This window comes from Paroedura picta, chromosome 5 (genome assembly GCF_049243985.1).
Source record: "Paroedura picta isolate Pp20150507F chromosome 5, Ppicta_v3.0, whole genome shotgun sequence".
NCBI classification, from domain to species: domain Eukaryota; kingdom Metazoa; phylum Chordata; class Lepidosauria; order Squamata; family Gekkonidae; genus Paroedura; species Paroedura picta.
Window position 1 is genome coordinate 97609375 of NC_135373.1, and position 19357 is coordinate 97628731.

At 38.6% G+C, this 19357-nt stretch overlaps 1 protein-coding gene and 1 long non-coding RNA gene across 5 annotated transcripts in view; one reads left to right on the forward strand and one right to left on the reverse strand.

The window, feature by feature from the left end:
• Window positions 1–18592, forward strand: part of UBN2 (ubinuclein 2) — a 56994-nt gene extending 38402 nt beyond the window's left edge. For 2 of the 4 annotated variants that reach the window (XM_077339288.1, XM_077339289.1), the window contains exons 15-18: window positions 8181–8427; window positions 8977–9066; window positions 9217–9252; window positions 9608–18592. In XM_077339288.1, coding sequence (XP_077195403.1) covers window positions 8181–8427; window positions 8977–9066; window positions 9217–9252; window positions 9608–9657 — 423 coding nt within the window. In that variant the 3' untranslated portion in view covers window positions 9658–18592. The remainder of the gene's footprint in view (window positions 1–8180; window positions 8428–8976; window positions 9067–9216; window positions 9253–9607) is intronic. The other 2 variants (XM_077339290.1, XM_077339292.1) reach the window with 1 other exon arrangement.
• Window positions 1–19357, reverse strand: part of LOC143838252 (uncharacterized) — a 37973-nt gene that overhangs the window by 15361 nt on the left and 3255 nt on the right. The window lies entirely within an intron of this gene.

Here is a 19357-nt window from a genome sequence, read left to right on the forward strand (position 1 = left end):
AATGTAACAGCTTGGGAGTGAGGTCAGGTTGGCAGCTTAGACTCATGTGTGGCAACTAAGGGGCCAAAGAAGGTAAGAGTTACTGGAACGTAAACACATTATAGGTGTCATGATTATGCTAGAAATTTCTGAGCCAAGTTGGGATAGCTGGAGTGCTTGGCATTTAATGACAATTTAGATATAGTAGGTATTTCAGAAACATGGTAGAATGGAGAAAATATATGATATACAGTCATTCCTGAGTATAAGTGCTATAAGCAAGACAGGGAAGGACAGGCTGAGGGAGATGTTGCATTGCACATCAAAGAGGGCATGGAATCAGATAAGTTAGAAAACTTCAGGGGAATTGACTCCCCAAAAGAAATGATATGAGTGGGAATATTGGTCCCTAAGGATTACTTAAAAGTGCATGTGTACTAGTACCCACCAGATCAAACAGGTGGTCCATGCAGGCTGACCTTGAAATGGAAAAGGAAATAAGGGAGGTGACTAAAACAGATAATGTTATGATACTAGAGGATTTCCAATACCCTCACATTGATTGGTTTAATGTGTACTGAAGTCGTAAAAATGAAATTCTCAAATGTCTATGTACAGGAACATTTTGTCACGGAGGGGATCTTGACTTTGTTCTAAGTGGGTCTTAAGTTCAGCATTCAGGTCAATGAAAAGTTACCTTATAGTCTAAGGCAGTGGTCCCCAACCTTTTTCCGGCTGGGGACCGGCGGGGCGAAAGTGCCGTGCATGCGCGATTTCGGCCGCACATGTGCAGCCGCGCATGCGTGATGCGCGGCGTGGCCCTGATTCCCTCCCCCCCCCCTCCCGCAGTAAGAAGCTTCCCGGGCCGCAAGCTTGCGGCCCGGGGAAGTTTTTTACTGCAGGGAGAGGGAACCGTGGCCCGGCGCCCTGGCCTTTGCGACCCAGCACCAGGCCGCGGACGGCAGGTTGGGGACCACTGGTCTAAGGGGGAAGATAAAAACAAAAGTTTGTAAAAGTATTCATGGAGTAGAGAGAGTTGTCAAAGATAAATTTTTCTCCCTCCCCCAAATTACTAGAACTTGAGGGCATCCATGAAAATGATGGACAGTAGATGCTGGTAGGACAAAAGGAAATACTACAAGTTATTAAAATGTGGCATTTGCTTCCAGAGGAATAGCCTTAAAAGGAGATTAGACAGATTCTTAGAAGGATAGGTCTATCAGTGGCTACTAGCCATGGCAACTGAATGGAATCTTCACATTCTCCCTGTTGAGTCAGAAGGACGCCTGGGTGGATGTTTCCTGCCAGTTGTTCAGGGAGGCAGGACTTGATTTCACTTCCTGTTTCCTTTGTGGTGGGGCACCCTTGTCAGTCTTCTTCCTGCCTCGAAAGGGCTACCCTCTCTTGCCTTTCTTTTCAAAAGGAACTGGTTGGCTACTGTGTGAAACAGGATGCTGGACTATAGGTACTATTGGTCTGATTCAGTAGGGCTCTTTCTTATGTTCTTAAGGTATCTGTGCGTGGTCCCCTTAGTTTTCTCTGATCCGTAAACTTTCTGAAAATAGGGATTTTCTTGGGTACAAGAAATCATAGTTTTTATGATTTTTATTATAAGACAGTTGTTCATATTTCACTTATAAGGATACATTTTAGAGAATATTATTTATGGCTGAATTATTAGAATTTCTCACTTTCCTAAGAATCCCATATTTCAGGTTGTAGGAAATTTCTTACTCAGAAGTAAAAAAAAAAAAGAGAGAGAGAGATCTTTTTCTCAGAAGAAATATCTGCAAAATAAATATACCAATGGAACTTCCGAGTTCCTCAGTCACAAAGACATACAGTTATCAATTTAACATTTGATCTGAGATTATAGTGAAGTTACTTTAAATTTGTAATAAAATTAGATCAATTGATCTTTTTTTCTATTATCTAAAAACTCCTTAATTCTCAACTCCACAAATCTTAATTTCCCCCCATTAACCCTCAAAACCATAGGCCATCAATCCATTTTTTTTCATTCAGAAAGTCAGTAAGGGACTCCCGGTTAGCAATGAATATTGTCTTTTCTCTTATCAAAGTTTAACCATCTCTGCAAATTCCAACATCTTCAACAGCCATTCCTCCACTGTGGATATTGTCAAACTTTTCCATTTCTGAGTCTCATTGCCATTATCATATTTAAGAACAAAGTTCCATAGCTATTTTCAAGCTATCTATTTGCATTAATAAATATATTTGTATGCAAGAATATATCTGGCATCCTTCTAACCTGAGGAATAAAGTTCATTGTATTCTATAATGTTTGTAAAAGTTCATCTTCAAAACATTTGTAATACAATCACAGTAAACCATCTGGTCCAGGCACTTTTCCTGGTTTTCCTCTTTGTAGCTTCCAACACCTCTCTTGTTATGGGACCATCTGTCTTTTTTTTTTTTGAAGACCTTTTTGTAGCAGTGTTTCTTTTAATCCTTTCTCCATATCCGTCCAATGAGTGTTCATATCATTGTCAGATTCTCCTCCCTCTGTAGAGTGAGTTAAACTTTTGAGCTTTAAATGATTTGACTAATTCATTCATTAGCCCTATTCCTTTGAAAATGTGTGATAGTTGTACTAGAAATGTATTTTTAAATTCCATGCATAACCTAACATGCTTCAGCATACTTTGATATGAAATCACATTATGACATTCTTAAGACTATTAGCTTAATAAACAATTTTACATTGTAATGAAATAGGAATGCAGTATTATGGGATAATTTGTGGGTTTATGAGCAGACATTAGTACAGTTCTAGTTATTTTGCCGTGACCTTCCCCCAGCTATTGATACAATAAGGAAACTAGAGGCCCCTTGGCTGTCTTTGGAAAGAGTATTTGATGACTTCTGATGGCTCCACTTGATAGGATGCTAGCTTCAGTGATACTGACCACATGCCCATTAGATTCCTACCCTTCATCACTCTTGAAAGAAGTGATGAGAGGGTAGGAAGCTCTCTCCAAGAGATTATCAATTTCTCCCTTACAATGGGAGAATTTCCTGAAAGGCTGAAGGCAGCAATGGTCCTTTCACTATTGAAAAAACTATCTTTGGATCTATGGGACCCAGCCAGTCACCACCCCATCTTGCATTTAGAGTTTCTGGGGAAGGTAGTTAAAAGGGCTATTACAGACCAATTGCTAGCATACCTATATGAAGCTTCAGTCATGGACACATTCCAGTCTGGCTTCCGGCCTGACCTTGAGGTGGAAATGGTGCTGGTCATCCTAAAGGACAGCCTCCGGAGACAGCTGTACTGATGCAGTTCAGCACTGTTCATGTTAATGGATCTCATGGCAGTATTTGACATAGTCGATATTGAGTTTCTAGCTCACAACCTTGCTGGCACTAGAATACAGGAGACAGCCCTTCAAAGGCTGATCTTTCTCCTGGACTGCAGACAAAGGGTAGCTGTTGGGAAGAAGCAATTGTGCCAGTAGCACCTCCATTATGGGGTGCCTTAAGGTCCAGTTCTCTCTCCAACTTTGTTTAACATTTTTATGCACCCTCCTGCCAAGCTGGTCCAGAGGTTTGGCCTTGGGTGTCATTAATATGCAGATGGCACCCAGCTCTACCTCCTGATATACAGCTGCCCAGAGATACCCCCAGACAACTTTGCCAGATGCCTGGAAGCAGTGACAGGATGGCTCAAGCAGTCACCTGAAAATCAGCCCTTCAAAGATGGAGGTCCTTTGGCTAGTTAAGAAAGGACCAAGTGAGGAAGTGTACTTACCCTGTCTGGATGGGGTACAACTGTCAGTTGCCACCTCAGGCAGAAGCTTGGGTGTGACCTTGGATGCCTTCTTATCCATGGAGACGCAGGTCTCAAGAGTAGCGCAGCTAGTGTTCCATCTTTGCCAAGCCATGCTACTAGTGCCCTACTTGACCACAGAACACCTAGCCACAGTCATCCGTGTGATGGTCACCTCCAGACTGGACTTCTGTAACTCACTTTACGTGGGCTTATCTTTGCTCTGAAAATTGCAGCTGGTCCAGAATTAATCATCCAGGGTCCTTACAGGTACACTCTGGAGGGCACACATTTGTCCTGTGCTCCAGCAGCTGTACTGGTTATCAGTTGAATTCCAAATCACGTTTTTGGTACATGCCCATAAGGCTGTATCTGAGAGACCACCTCTCTATCTATACACCCCTCCTGAAGAGTACTTCACTCTGCTAACACCAAGCAGTGGTCCCTGGGCCAATGGAAGTATATCTGGCCTCAACAGGGCCAGGACAGTTTCCTGGCCTCTCCCTGGTGGAATGAACCCCTGGAACGCATACGGGACCTGTAAGACTTTGAACAGCTCTGCAGGGCCTGCAAGATGGAGCTCTTCCATCAGGTCTTTGGTTGGGGCCAATGCAAACATCTACTGAACCTCTACTGAAGCCCCACCTACCTACTATCTACTTACTGCTATGGTAAGAACCCCCGATTGTAACCTGGCCTGGGAGAGGAACACTGTTCATTTGTTTGTTTTTTTATTGTATTTCTATACCGCCCTCCCCGAAGGCTCGGCGGTTTACAGGAAACAACAAAATAGTACAGGTAACATCATTCAAGTAACAATAAGGTGGTAACAACGATAACAACATTTATATAATAACAATAACAACAATAACATTAAAGGAAGGTGAAACTGCAACTACAAGAGCCTTAGCTCAACTCGGACTGAGACCCAGGGATTGGGTGGATTTGTTTACAGTCATGGTAGGAGGGGAGGGCTTGGGGGCCAATTGGAAGCGATGGACAGGTCGACCTCAACCAAATGCCTGGTGGAGGAGCTCCCTTTTGCAGGCCCTGTGGAACTGCTTTAGATCTGTCAGGGCCCTGATCTCCTCTGGGAGCTCATTCCAGGGTCCAGAATGGAAAAGGCTCTGGCCCTGGTCGAGGTCAAGTGGGCTTCCTTGAGGCCAGGGACCACAAGAGGTTGGAGGAGGTAGAGCGCAAGGCTCTTTGAGGGTTGTAGGCGGAGAGGTGATCCCTCAGGTATACTGGGCCCGGACCGCATATGGCCGCGTATGGAAAATGAAAACTAGCACTGGAAAATGGATTCTTGCCATTGACACAGCATCAATAATCTTAAATTAATTTTAATTTGACTCTATATTTTCTCTAATAATTAATATATCATATTTTAAACATTGTTTATGTAGAATGTTGTAAACTGCCCTGAGCCAGCTTGCCAGCAGGACAGTATAAAAATCAAGTTAATTAATTAATATTTTCAATTGACACAGAACTTGTTTTTTTCCTGACACCATGCTAATTTTGCTAATTTATTGAAAGCTGTGAAGTGATGAGTCCCCATTTTGTTCACTATTGACTGTTCTCTAAAAGAGTCATTCTGCCGTACACCTTTCTTCCCTTCTTCACAAACTGTGAAACTATTTTTGTCCTGGTTTCTAAAGATGTTAGAATTTCATAGATGACAATAATAATGGACTAACCTTGCGATATCATGCATCCAGGAGAATGTAGATGTATCTTAATTTGCATTGAAATCCAGTGAATTTTTTTTTAATGTTGTATTTCCCTTTCAGAGGTTTTTATGTCTGCGTTTAGGATGAAATGAACAAGTTTGGATGATGGGTATTCATGAATCGCGGTTTCTGCAGGATTGCTTTTTTATGTACATAGAATCATAGAATAATAGAGTTGGAAGGGATCTCCTGGGTCATCTAATCCAACCCCTGCACTTTTTAGGACACTCACAACTCTATCACTCATCCACTATAACCTGCCACCCCCTTGAAAGTTTACAAAATCAGCCTCTCCATCAGATTCTATTCAGCCCCTGTTTAAAAATTTCCAAAGATGGAGAACCCACCACCTCCCAGGGAACCCTGTTCCGCTGAGAAACCACTCTGTCAGGAACTTCCTCGGATGTTTAGACAGAATTTCTTTTGAATTTCATCCCACTGGCAAGAGAGAACAACTCTGCTACATCCTCTACATGGCAGCCTTTTAAATACTTGAAGATGGTTATTAGATCCCTTTTCAGTCATCTCCTCTCCAGGCTAAAAAGACCCAAGTTCCCCCAACCTTTCCTCATACGTCTTGGTCTCCCTCACTATTTTTGTTGCCCTCCTCTGGACACGCTCCAGTTTGTCTACATCCCTCTTCAACTGTGGTGCCCAAAACTGAACACAGTATTCCAAGTCGAACCAGAGCACTCCACTTGTTACTCTTCTCCAAGAGGATGCTGAACCATTAACAAGTACCTTTTGGGTACGATCTGTCCACCAGTTATTGATCCACCTGACAGAATTAGAATCCATACCATATTTTACCAACTTGTCAACAAGAATATCATGTGGAACCTTATCAAAAGAATTACTTAAATCAAGATAATGTATGACCACAGCATTCTCCCAATCCAGCAAGGTAGTCACTTTCTCGAAAAAAGAGATAAGGTTGGTCTGGCATGACTTGTTCTTGTGAAACCCATGCTGATTCTTAGAAATCACAGCTTTCTGTTCCAGCTGCTCAAGAACTGACGGTTTGATGATTTGTTCCAATATTTTGCCAGCTAAAGATGTCAAGCCGATGGGTTTGTAGTTACCCAGATACACCTTTTTCCCTTTCTTGAAGATGGTGACAACATTTGCCTGCCTCCAATCATCTAGCACCTCACCTGTTCTCCAAGAAGTGTCAAAAATAATGAACAGGTTCAGAGGTTACATCTGCAAGTTCTTTTAGTACCCTTGGATGTAATTCATCTGGCCCAGAAGACTGTTTCATTTAAAGAAACTAGGTGTTTATGGACTGCCCCTACAGTGATCCTAGGCCACCATTCCCATCCCCCGTGTTATGATACGTTTTTTTCCACATTGAGCACTATTTCCCTCATTAGAGAAGACTTAGGAGAAGTAGGAGTTAAGCAGTTCAGCCCTCTCTTCATTATCATCTGTTATAATTTTACTTCCTTGTCCTCACAGTGGACCTACAGAGTCCCTCCTCTTTTTCTTACTTGAAATATAACTAAAGAAGCCTTTTTTGCTATGTTTCGCACTTCTTGCTAGCCTAAGCTCATATTGAGCTTTAGCTTTTCTAACACTCTCCTTACAATTATTGGTTATTTGTTTATACTCATTTTTGTAATAAGGCCTTCCTTCCATTTCTTAAATGAATCTTTTTTTTTATTCCTCAAATCATTTGACAGCTGCTTATGGAGCCACCTTGGCTTCCTTAGACTCCTTCCATCTTTTCTTCTCAAAGGAATTGTTTGTGATTGAGCCTTCAGTATTTCACTTTTAAGAAATTCCCAGCTCTCTTGGACTCCCATCTCTTTAAGTCTTTCTGACCATGGGACTCTACCCAACATACCTTTAAGTCTGTTAAAATCTGCTTTCCTGAACTCCAGTCTATACATCCAATTACGTAAACGTTTTCTCTTTTCCACAATTGAAAATTCCAAAATCACATGCCCACTACTTCCACCTCATCTACCAGTTCTTCCCTATTGATGAGAATCAAGTCTAATCCTGGTTCCCCTCTCTACTTTCTGGGATATGAAGCTGTTGGCAAGACAGGTCAAGAAATTAACTGAGTTCATATTTTTAGCAGAGTTGGTCTTTCAAAAGATATCCAAGTAATTGAATTCACCAATGAACACTGTTTCCCCCCTCTGTGAGAATTGTGTAATAAATTTCTTAGCTGTGGCTGTTTTGTTCCCTAAGCTGAAGCCTTGTCTTCACAAACTATTCTAAAAACAAACAGAACACATAGATGTCTCAGGTAAAACAATATGGAAATAAATATTTAAAGAATTGTAACCCCCCTCCCATTGTAATGCTTTCAGGCAGTTTTGCAGACAGCAAAAAGCAGAGTATTTACTGCTTCATATATATATAGCTCTTACATTTGGATCCTAAGTAGCATAAGAATCTGCCCTCACACTTGCAGCTTTGTGTTCATTGTGAAATTGTACTCCTGGGTTGGGGGACATGCCAGAACAATCTAGAAAGCTATGGCTACATTTGGAGGAGGAAATGGGCAAGAATTTCCCTTTCCTCTTACGCAACTAGAAATGCCATTAATTTGGGGGAACTGCTGTTAAGGTGGTGGAACAGTTTAGGATTCAAACTTCAGTCTTACTTTTGGATGTCCTTCAGGCTGTAATAACAAATTTATAATAAATAATAATACCTGTCTCTAGTCAACAACAGGTGCATCATTGCTGGCAAATGCTTCACCTTTGACTCTCATGGCATCACCCCTGTCTGTAACCAATCAGAATGTGACATCTGCTCCATTGACACCTTTTGGGATGCTGGGTAGCCTTGTTCCTGTGACCATGCCCTTTCAGTTCCCATTGGAGCTTCTTGGCTTTGGAACAGATGCAGCTGGAGTGACAACCACCTCGGGATCTACCTCAGCAACTTTCCATCATAACCTGACTCAAAGTAAGTGTTGCTATCCCAATACAAAATATAGATTTAGATGCATATTTGGAAGGAAAATGACAAGGGAATATAGATATAATTGTATAAATAAATATAAATATATAAAAATATAAATAATATATAATAGATGCTATATATAATATAGATATATTGTTACTTCAAGACTCATGAATAAGGATTTTTCCTAACTGTCAAACTTCCTCAGAACATATTTGTAAATGGATGTGTTTGCACATATAAGTGCATACTTTCCTTTTCGGATGGTAAATTTACTGCTGCACTAATTTTAATATGAAACACTATTCATTAATAACAGCTGGATAAATATCTAGTAATCTCAGAAAGCTTATTCAGATGAACAGTAAATTCTAATACTACGTGAAATGTTGAATGGACTCTCTTTTGTTAGTATAATTTTAAGTATAAAATTAATTGGTAGCCATACTGTAAAGATGGCTAATTACTGGACAAAAAATGAATAAAGTTATATTTGTATCTGTTGGTACTCGCATCTTTTTGATTTTCCCCCCTCTGTCTGTGCCACTTCAGATTTACTGAAGGGTTTACAGCCAGGAGCTCAGCACGCAGCCACACTGTCTCACGCACCTCTGCCTGCTCACTTGCAACAAACATATTCAGGTATGGAAATGATTTTGTCAGTCTTAGTTTTTTTTAAGTGAAAGATCAGTTCAGATGAGAGTTGGATTGCTTATTGTTCAGACATGAAGACAGAAGAGAAAAAGTGATTTCTTAGACTTTTATTGAGCTGAGTTATTTTTTCATCTGCAGTTCTTGGGCCTTTCCTAGAAAAAACTGGAGTAAAAGGTGAGAAACAGGAAAACAAAACAATGTCCATTTATATCAAATTCCAGCTTTTGATTGTAAGGATTTGGGCTGTCTTGCATATAAGAGATCTCGTTTTTGTATTCTGATCAAACTCTTTTCTACTTTGACTTTGAATCTATTTATAGAGTTTATGCTTCTGGTTCCATAAATGCTGCAATGAGTTCAAAAAGTTCATTGTATGAAATAATTTTTGTTCTGAAGGCTACCTGGTGGGAATACACTTCAATATCCTATAATGTGCAGGTCATGAATATAACATGCATGTTTAAAATACAGTAATACTATAATTAAAATACCATTTGTGTGTGTTTTATTTTTCCTATTAAAATTACAGATGGAGGCCAAAGTAAAGGGGACACTAAGTTACAAAGGAAACCCCAGTGAGATCCAGATGAGCAAGGGAGTTAAAGTGGTTCTGCTTTGCTGATGGAGGCTGACCAGTTGGGAACGTGCTTAAGTGGACACAGAGCTGCTGTTTCTGTCAATGTTTACATATTCTGATCCCAAGCACTGTGGTGAGAGGAAGAAGAAAAAGAAAACAATACTTGATCAGAGAGAAGGAAAAGGAGGAAAGGTGTTAATGTAAAAACTATTCATAGTGTGATCTCTCCTAAAGAACGCCCAAAGCCTTTATCCTTTCTGAGTGGCTCAGAAAGGGTTGGCCAGAAAGGTTCAGTTGTCAAACCTACAGCAGCACAAAAATCTTCTTTCAGGCTGATATCTGAAAAAGAGGATCTGTGAAAGGAAGCTGAAATAGACTTCTCCATCCACCATGCAAGTGAGGCCATCCCATCCTGTTGGCAAACGGGAAGTCCCAGGAATGTCTACAGTATATACCAGTTAGGAACATTACGTACAGCTCTGAGTAACATGGAATGCAGAGCAGAAAAAGAGATTGTTTAGAAACTAAAAGGAAGAAAATGCTTTCTCCTACAAAGCCAAGGCCACTTGTTCCCTGTTTCTTTTTGAAGAAGATTATGGTTTTCTTGTTCTGTGGAGATTGTAGCCATAGGTAGCATTCTAGACAAGGATTAAATTCATTCCATTACTCTCTACCCCATCACTGATAATCAAAAAAAGAAAAAGTTGGTATGTTCTATAACCTGTTTAAACTTCATCAATGTGGAGCTTAAATGGGATAGTCTAACTTCAGATAGTTATATGTAAAACGGGGACTAGTTTGACTTCAACAGAGCAGATCTTATTTTCACTATCTTCTGAAGGAAGATTTTCTTTTTGCCCTTAGATGTGCTGTACTACTACAGAGTTGCCTTGTGGTTTGTTGTTTTAAGATTTTAACAAAATCAAGAAATACTCAGTTTTCATTTTCATGAAGATATTTTTGTCTCTGGCAATCTCCTTCTGATAGCTCTGAAATGTTGAGCACTGTATTGACCTCCCAGCTTACAAGAAACAGATGCAGCTTGCTTCTGTGCACAGTCTTTTTTTCTTTTCTCAGTACTGTTCAAAGCTTTCTCCAAAGAGTGGTTGAGGTGCCTTCAGCCTAGATTTAAAGTTCATATCTCAGCATTCCTAATATTTGCATAGCTAGGAGGTATAGAAACCTGATGTCTTTGCTGCACAGCAACATAGAACTTCTAGGCTAACTTTTAGTTTTTATAGCAATATGTTAGAGGTTTGGCAAGCTAATTAGGAGATTTAATATTATAATTTTCTTCATAAAATAGTATAAAAAAGATTGATGTCAAAATATAACTGAGGCATGTTTTTGGGTGAGAAAAAAATCAGGAAGGCATAACACATTTTACTATAAAATATTTCATGATCTTCTAATCCAGAAACTAGTATCCCTGATCTAAAGCATTTTCTTGCTTAAATCTGATATCTCCCAAGAATAAAACCTTACTATATTTTCTCATTCTTGAACTAGAAAATTTCAGTTTTCTTCCATTTGTGAACATGAAATTTATGATTCTTCATAAGAATATGCACTTAAAGGGAGGGAATATGTACAACTGAAAGTGTCTTTGAATTTTGCATTGCAGCTGTACTAATTACAGAAGAGGCAAGACATACTGTAAACTCAAAAAGCAGCTTGCCACTTGAGTAGCTACAGTGGAAACATCAGAGATCTATGGCTGGGTGCAGCTTTACTCCACATATGCATGTAGCTTTTGTATAAAAACTGAGATGACATTTCATTTTCCTTTTGTTAGACAAATTTGTTTTCATTTTTAAAAAGATGTGTTCTTTCATCTTGGAAAGGCAGATTACTTATCTTTACACTTAGATGCCTCAGTAATTGTATATGTAAAAACATACATATATTTAAATAATATATAATATAAAAGCAGTAACTGAATGTTGGGTTGAGCCCTTAAATAAAGAATTTTGCACAGAACTGTGGATGAAACATAAGCTCTATTAAATCTTGAATTTTTACCTCTTTTACAAGGTACATTAAGGGCTTTTCGGAAAAAAACATGTAGTGTGGTTAGAAGTTACATAGTTAAAAATTCAAAAGATTCTGGCTTTTTAGTTGGAACATTATCTTAGATTCTGCAAAACAGTAATTGCTTTATTTCCTGCTCTGATTGTGTTTGCTTACCTGGTAGTTCCCATTCCCCAGAAACATCACTGACATGCATAAACTGATGAATTCTTCCTTCCTTAGATTTTCTTTTGCTGCTACTGTATTTACCACCTTCAAGTTGTCCATGAATTTTAAAATATACTTTTAATTTGCAGTAAAAGCTATTGGCTGCCACAAGAGAACAGCTAATGCTTACTTTAATACAATTAAATTATAAATGTAGATACACCTGAGATACAGAAGTGTATTTGCAAACTGTAATTGTAACCAATGGCTTTAAAATGTGAGGTTATGATGACTTTATACCCAGAATACAGATGACTTTATACCCAGAATATTGTGAGAATCTGGCAAGTGGAGTCAGAAGTTCCTATTTGTCTTTTAGAAGCTAAGTCTTAGTTGGTTAATATCCAGTTTTTCTTCCTTTTGTTCCTTGTTACAGGGAAGTCATGGAGGGGGCAAACATTTTCTGGCAGAGCCTTAGCTTTTGCTTCAGAACATTTATTTCACTTCTAGAAATAAAGACGGAGCAGAAAGAATGTGAATAAAAGCCACTTAAAAGCGCTATTGGGGAAAATCTCTGTTTTCCTCAGAGAGCTCCACATTATCTTTGGTAAACTTTTTTCCCAGCTCTTCCGTATCTTTAAAGCAATTTTTCATTGGTGCTGATGCAAAAATGTCAGTGTTTAAAGTATTGAAGAATGAGACTTTGGAACAGAATAGCACAAGTTGCCTTCTCTCTGCTGTCTATTGTAGTTCATGCATATTGTGCACATATTAAACACATGAAAGGAAGAATTGGACCACATAGCAGATTAACTTGGGTCTTTTATGTAAAGTAGCTACATTGGAATAATCCAGTCATATGATGAACGTTTTGCAGCCAGTTAGAGGTATCTGGGCATATTGTCTGGAACTGGTAAAATAATGATGGATGCTGATTTTTCCTACATAGCAAGTAAAACAGTAACTGACACTGGAATAATGCTAGCACCATTGTGATTCCTACTGTCTACTTTTTGAAGGGGGAGGGCACAGAAGCATCAGACAGAGTTGGCTTGATGTGGGTGAGGGAATCAACAGTCCTATACAAATTTTAATTTTGTGGACTTCCTGTTGAGTAACTCATTAAGGCTACTTTTTGAAGAGCCTTTCTTTTAAACTGCTCTTTTGTACAAACTCCCTGAGTATTCACAAGCAATAAGACTAAAAGCTGTCACTGTGGACAGCTGACCTGAACTTATTTTGTGGACTGTGTGCTAAAAATGCCAAGCTCATTCTGATAAGCAATAATTTCAAATACAGGTTTTGAAGTTAGATATCCTTCAAATTATGCCTTCTGTGTGTGTAACCATATAGGATACAAAGTAAGTTATCTGGAATATTGACAAACCATGAATAATAGATGAAGGCATTTTTGTCTTAACTTATACATTGCTCTCCATTACCTGCAAAATATAAGTCCATGGCCTGAATCATTCCTTATTGCTCAGCCTTCTATATCAGCTTGTCTCCAAGAAGATGGATGGGAAATGCTGAGTCATAAGTCCCAGGTGTAGGTGCTGTGGGTTTGACATCTGTTTCCATGTAATCAGAAGAAACTTGTAACTTACCTTGTAGGCTGTGAGTGAGGCAGAGGCAACCAAAGTGTGCTTTCTCCTCTTCTCAACTGACTGTTCTAACCTCCACATGGCCTCTCCATTTGGTCCAAAGCAGCTGACATGAAAGAGATTCTGCAACTCCCAAGCTACCATCAGTTATGTTGAACCATTGTCCTCTGAAGGATTAATCTCTTAGGACTCACAACTATCTTATCATGTTTGCTGCTACGTTCATGAAAAAGAGCTTATGGCTATATTTATAAGTAAATTTAATTCTAGTTTACAGATTGGTTTTGGAGTTGTTTGTCCACAGGAAGGTTAGATACTAAGGAATGTCTTGGTTTCTTGAAGTGTATTGGCAAAAGATATAGTGATTCCTCTTATTTTTTTATTTTGGGACTTTTCAGGATAGTATTGCAGGAAATGAGCAAAACCTGCAATCAAGCTAAGCTTTGGATGGTTTTCACCCAGGTCTCTAGACCTCCCTGTGCTGGAGATCGCAATAGAATTGCTTGCTTTTTCTAATTTCTTTTTAAAAGCTAACCCGAAGGTAAACATGCTAGATAATCAACTAATCAAACAATATTTTATGCAATTATAATTTTAAGTCAGCTTTTAAAAGTATTTTATATAATTTAGTTCTGTCCCTGAATGGTGTTATCCCTCCACAAGTTACTTGATTCAGGCCTTTGTCTTTTGGTTAAGTGCCTTTTCTTTGTTTTGTTTCCCCCTTTCCCCACAAACTGTACTCACAAATCATAAGGTGTGGGAGGCATGTGGGTGAAAAATCTTGAACTTGCCAAGATGACTTTATGCTGTTAAAACTTGTTTTCCCTTCTGTAATTAGTGTTTAATGTGTGTAATGTTATAGCTGCTGTATCATGGCATTCATTTTTATGTGCTTGCTTTCACACAGAGCAGTATTCCCAAGAGTCCTAATGTTCCTTCTGTTTTCTATAGCATTGTTTGCTTATGAAGGTAAGCTGTTGTCACAGGTAAATAGGTATATTTGGAAACCTGTCAGAAAGTGGTTAGGAGGAAAACAGTTGAGCCAGTCCCATAGAAGTCTTGGTTACAAATGAAATTAACGTAGTGACTCTGGCCTGATCATTCGGAATTCTCATCCTCTCCTAAAGTTTAGCATTCCCCCCTTTAGAAAACAATTTTTCCAGCAAAGTATAGCAAGAACTGAATACTATGTTTCCACAGATCACAGTACAAATTATATTAAGAAAACTAGTATGATATGCTAACATTTTACAAATATCTGCATGTGTTGGGGAAGCACAATTATTTAATTATTGCGACTGCAGTTAGAGGGAGGGAGAGTTATCCTTGACAGAGAAACCTGCTATCTAATTCAAGAGTGTGATGACTTTCTTGGGTGCCAGATGTGCATCCTTGTACTATGCACACTGAATGTTACCATGTACTTAAACTGCTGAGTGATGGCAGGTAGATAAGGGGAGAAAGCTGCAGTATCATCAGCATCTGCACAATTATAGTTAAATCCAGGGTCTGGAATAAGGGTATCAATATTTTCTTTATACTGGAGTTGGGACATGTAAAGCCAAATGCCAAGAAGCTAATGGCTCAAAGGATTGGTAACAGTTACAGTGGAGACTGCATCAAGATTGTCACTTTCCCATTCATCAAACATAAACATTACATTGCTTGGATACGTATATTAAAATCTGTGGAAGAATTGGTCAAAGCAATTTTTTTGCTGTGAAGCATACACTTGCTCAGTTTAAAAGCAGCAAATTAGTTTTCTGCAAACACCCACAGCAATAATTCAGTTTAAGGCAACTACTAAAGTCAGGCCTACTATTATAAATGAATGAACTGTGAGAATGCAACTTAGTGATCATAAGAATGGATCATGGACTTTAAAGCTTGATCTTTATGTACAATATTAAAATCCAGATTTCTTTGAATAATATTTAAGAGTGTTATATCTTGAAAACAAACCTAAATTGCATTCTGCTTAAGATCAATCTTGAATGGATGGTTGGGCACTCAGATTGCTGTATCTGAAATATTCAATGTATGTATACACAACTGAAAGAAGCTCAATTTGATGCAGGAGGATTCCTCTCCATGGTAGTGATTTTGTGTTCTGGTTGCAGTGGACATTTTGAATATGACTGCCCTACCTTCAGTCAAGGAACTTCCATGTAGAAAGGAGAAGCACCCATTAGCAGGTGTGTTGTCATGCTGTGGCTGGTTGAAGAAAATGTCAGAGCTGTGGCCTTAATTTAAGTTTTAATGACTTTAATCCATTTGTAAAAAGAAATTAGCAACCTCTATGCTTCATTCAGCTTCATTCAGTACAAAAATGCCTTCAGAGGTGATATTCTGTATGTGTGGAAGTGGTAGGAAAAATGTTATAATATACTAGTGTTACAGTTTATGCATCACCATTTTCCTTTGTTCAACTCACTAGAGCTTTATAGTTTTAAAACGATGTGTTTGGGACTTCTCAGGACCCTGTTGTTCAATATTGCCTTTAATATCTCCAGCCAACCTTTGGTAGTTCAAATAATTTTAGAGTCGTTTTGAAACTAAGTTAAGGAACCAGCTCACCCTAATCCTGTTCTAGAACTTGGAGATACAAAGCCCATGTTTAGACCATAAAATCCTTTCACCTAAACAAATTCTACATTTTCCCTTGCCACAGTGGAAAACCAGGGCTCTCTGTTTTCGTTTTATCTTATAATAAATATAGCATTGCAGAGCAAGGTTTATTTAAGAGAGAAAGTCTTTCTGAAACTTTTTTAAAATGCACGCTACAGTCTGTCACTAATGGCATCATAGTTTAAGTACAACTGTGTCTTGTGCATTCCATTTTATCTCAGTATTATTCAACAGTGAAGCATTTTCATTATGATACTGACATTCAGCAGGAAAGATAATTATTGACTGTCCAACATAAAAAAATACATTGGTAGAATCCATAGAAATCATACAGTTAGCATTCGAAGATTATTGAGGGCTGACTGGCTTTCACTGTTAGAAGAAATATCTCATAATCTGCCTTTCACAATCTATAAAGCCTTAGTTGGATTATTAGCAGTAAAATAGACTTTGCATACAGATTGCTTCCTGCCCTAATATCATGCATATTCTTCCCCCACCAGAAACACGGGTTTTTTTAATATGTATGCTACATAAATATATTTCCAACATGGAAATTATTCTACTTAAAGAATAAATATTCTACTAGCGAAAAGCTAACATCATAAGTGACTTCAAGGCATAGGAAAGAATCTTCAATGAGGTACTTAGTTGGGAGAACATTCTATATAGCAGGATAATCAAACACGTAGACTCAAAATATGTAACTAGCAAAATTACCCTCTAGTACTGTCATCAAATGGCATTTAATTAATCTGGAAGTGAATTAATACCTCACCTGTATCAGAAGTCTGTTAAACAATCTTTTTGTAGGCAGATGTGAACTAATTCTAGGTTCTCACATTCTCCTGCCCTTCAGTGTTGAACTTAAAGGATTTGAAAATCCAAAAAAACTCCTTAGAACTCCCTGATGTAGAAATTGATGTGGTTTCTGTGCATATATTATCAGTGTTGGGGAGCACATTAATTTAGAAGTATTTGGACTGTTAGCTATGGGGGGATCACTTGCATTAACTTTATACTTAAAATAAGCTTCGCTTCCTAAAAATCTGGGGAGCAGTATTACATTACTAGCATCATGAACTAGCTTCACCATCTTTTTTCCCTTTTAGCATATTCAGTACCAAGAGGCTACATTTCATGCTTTCTAGGTTCCAAGATATAGGTGGGCATCTTTGAGGAGCCAAAAGTCTTCTTTCCAGCATACACACACAAAAATGCTTCCTTTAGTAAAAAGATTTAATCAATATAAGAGCTTCCAAGTTTAAAGACTAGCTCTTCTCCTGTTGTATTACTCATCCCAGAGAACAGAATCTTTTGCAGCTGCTTCATTTTATTGGTGTGTTGGGAAGGTCACACTTTAGTACATGGCTTGCTATACACTTAAATACAAGAGGCTATAAATGCTCTAAAAATGAATTAGAAGTAGGGAGATCACCATTGTATTGTCCTCCTCTATGTAACAAAATGAGTGGTGCTATAAACCGTACCTACCAAACATGTTTTTAGCACTAATTCAGTTCTGTATACAATTTGGTTCCACACATGTTCTTACTTTGCTGCTAAATACCTGACTGTTTCTAAACTCTAGGGGAAAGCCTGTGACTTCATATGGAGAGTAGTCCCCTAAAAACATCTTCCATGTGATACATACTCTCCATGCAACAGACATAAATAGCTTCTCCCTGTAAGAGAGGCCACTGAAGCCAGACAGGGCTACTTAATTAGTGACTGGTGCCAACTACTTTTGGTTTTGCTTTTTAGGAAGATGTGTTCTACTGATGTGAAGGGATACTGAATTTTTAAAGAAATCTTTTCCTCCTCTCTCAAACTGAATCTGAACACAATATTTGAATTAACTTTTTTGTAATAATCTCAGGACCTGAACGATTGTAGCATAGTGTGTCTTAAATGATGTACTGTACCAGCCATGAATTTTGTAAATACCCGTCACCCCCTCCTTTTGTATTTTTTTTAAGTATGTGAGGCTCTTTGTGGGAAGAACTGGTGCCTGCTTACTGTCCATCAGAAACTGGAGTAGGAAAAATGGGAAAGCTGCTGCCACAAAAGCCTGCACCAGTTTTAAATGTGCATACGGGCCCGTTCTGTTTTAAAGATGCAATTTAACTGGGAAGAAAAATAACTTCTCCCTCCTAGCACATTTTATTATAGTTTGGACCAGAAGGATAAATCATGAACAAGGGATATTTGTGTCAGAATCTCATTGTTCTAGTTCTTCTATATGAGAGTATGGTTTTACTTCCCTGACCTTCCTCTGGGTCCATAAATTTCTCTTTACTAGTTTCACTTTCAAAACAGGGTGCAGAATGTGTTTGTTTTGGCAACAGAATTCCTCTGAGACTCCACCTGTTCCTAGCTAGGAGAGATTTGATCTGATGTGGGAGCCTTGTTCAAGTTGAGTATAGATTTACCTGTCCTTAATTTGGGGCGGGATCTTCATGAGTGTTTTTCTTTTGTATGTGTCATGTGTCTGTGCTGTATTAAATAAAGAGGAATGTACATATTAGCTCGCCTGCTGTTTATGCAAATAATTTAGTGCCGTGTTATATGGAAAATCCTGCTTAGGTCTTTGGCGACACCCAGCTTCAGTCCAGACTTAACAATGCTGCCATTTAAGAACATAAAGTCACCTCTGGCTTACTGAATATTGTAACAAACTGTCCCTCTATCTGCATGTTTTCACATGTGTGTTGCTTGTTTGCCTACATGCTAAAACATGTTTCTCTTCATTGCCACTACCCAAGATTTGAAAACCAGCCTATCACATAATCAGTGCCTTGGGGAACTCTGGTAAGGCTGTGTCTGAAGCAAGTGCAAAGGGCAGAGCTTCTAAGTACTTTAACTCCCCCTGTGCATACTTCAGGGTACCCCAAAAATGGAGCCTGTGAAGAGAAACTCCTATGAAGTTTTTTCTTTTAGAGTAGCATGCATCTTAAGGCAAAAGTTTTCACACACTCCAGTTTGAGAGCCGGGGGAAAATCATTTGTGTAGAAAGCAGTCAGACATGCATATGGATTAGGAGAAACAAACTATTTTCTGTCTTTCGAAGGGATAAAATTAACCTTGTGTTCAAGTGCTGGTTCATGAATGTATGTTTACATTCTTACACAATGAAGATTAACCAAAAAAGGCAAAATAATACAAATTGGACTGAAATAATTTAGTAATGCAGTTAGTTATAAGTTATGCAGCCAGGAAATAATACCAATGAATCAGCAGTTTCAGTAATACTCTAAATCCACTCCACTCCCACCTCTTGGCACATTTACAC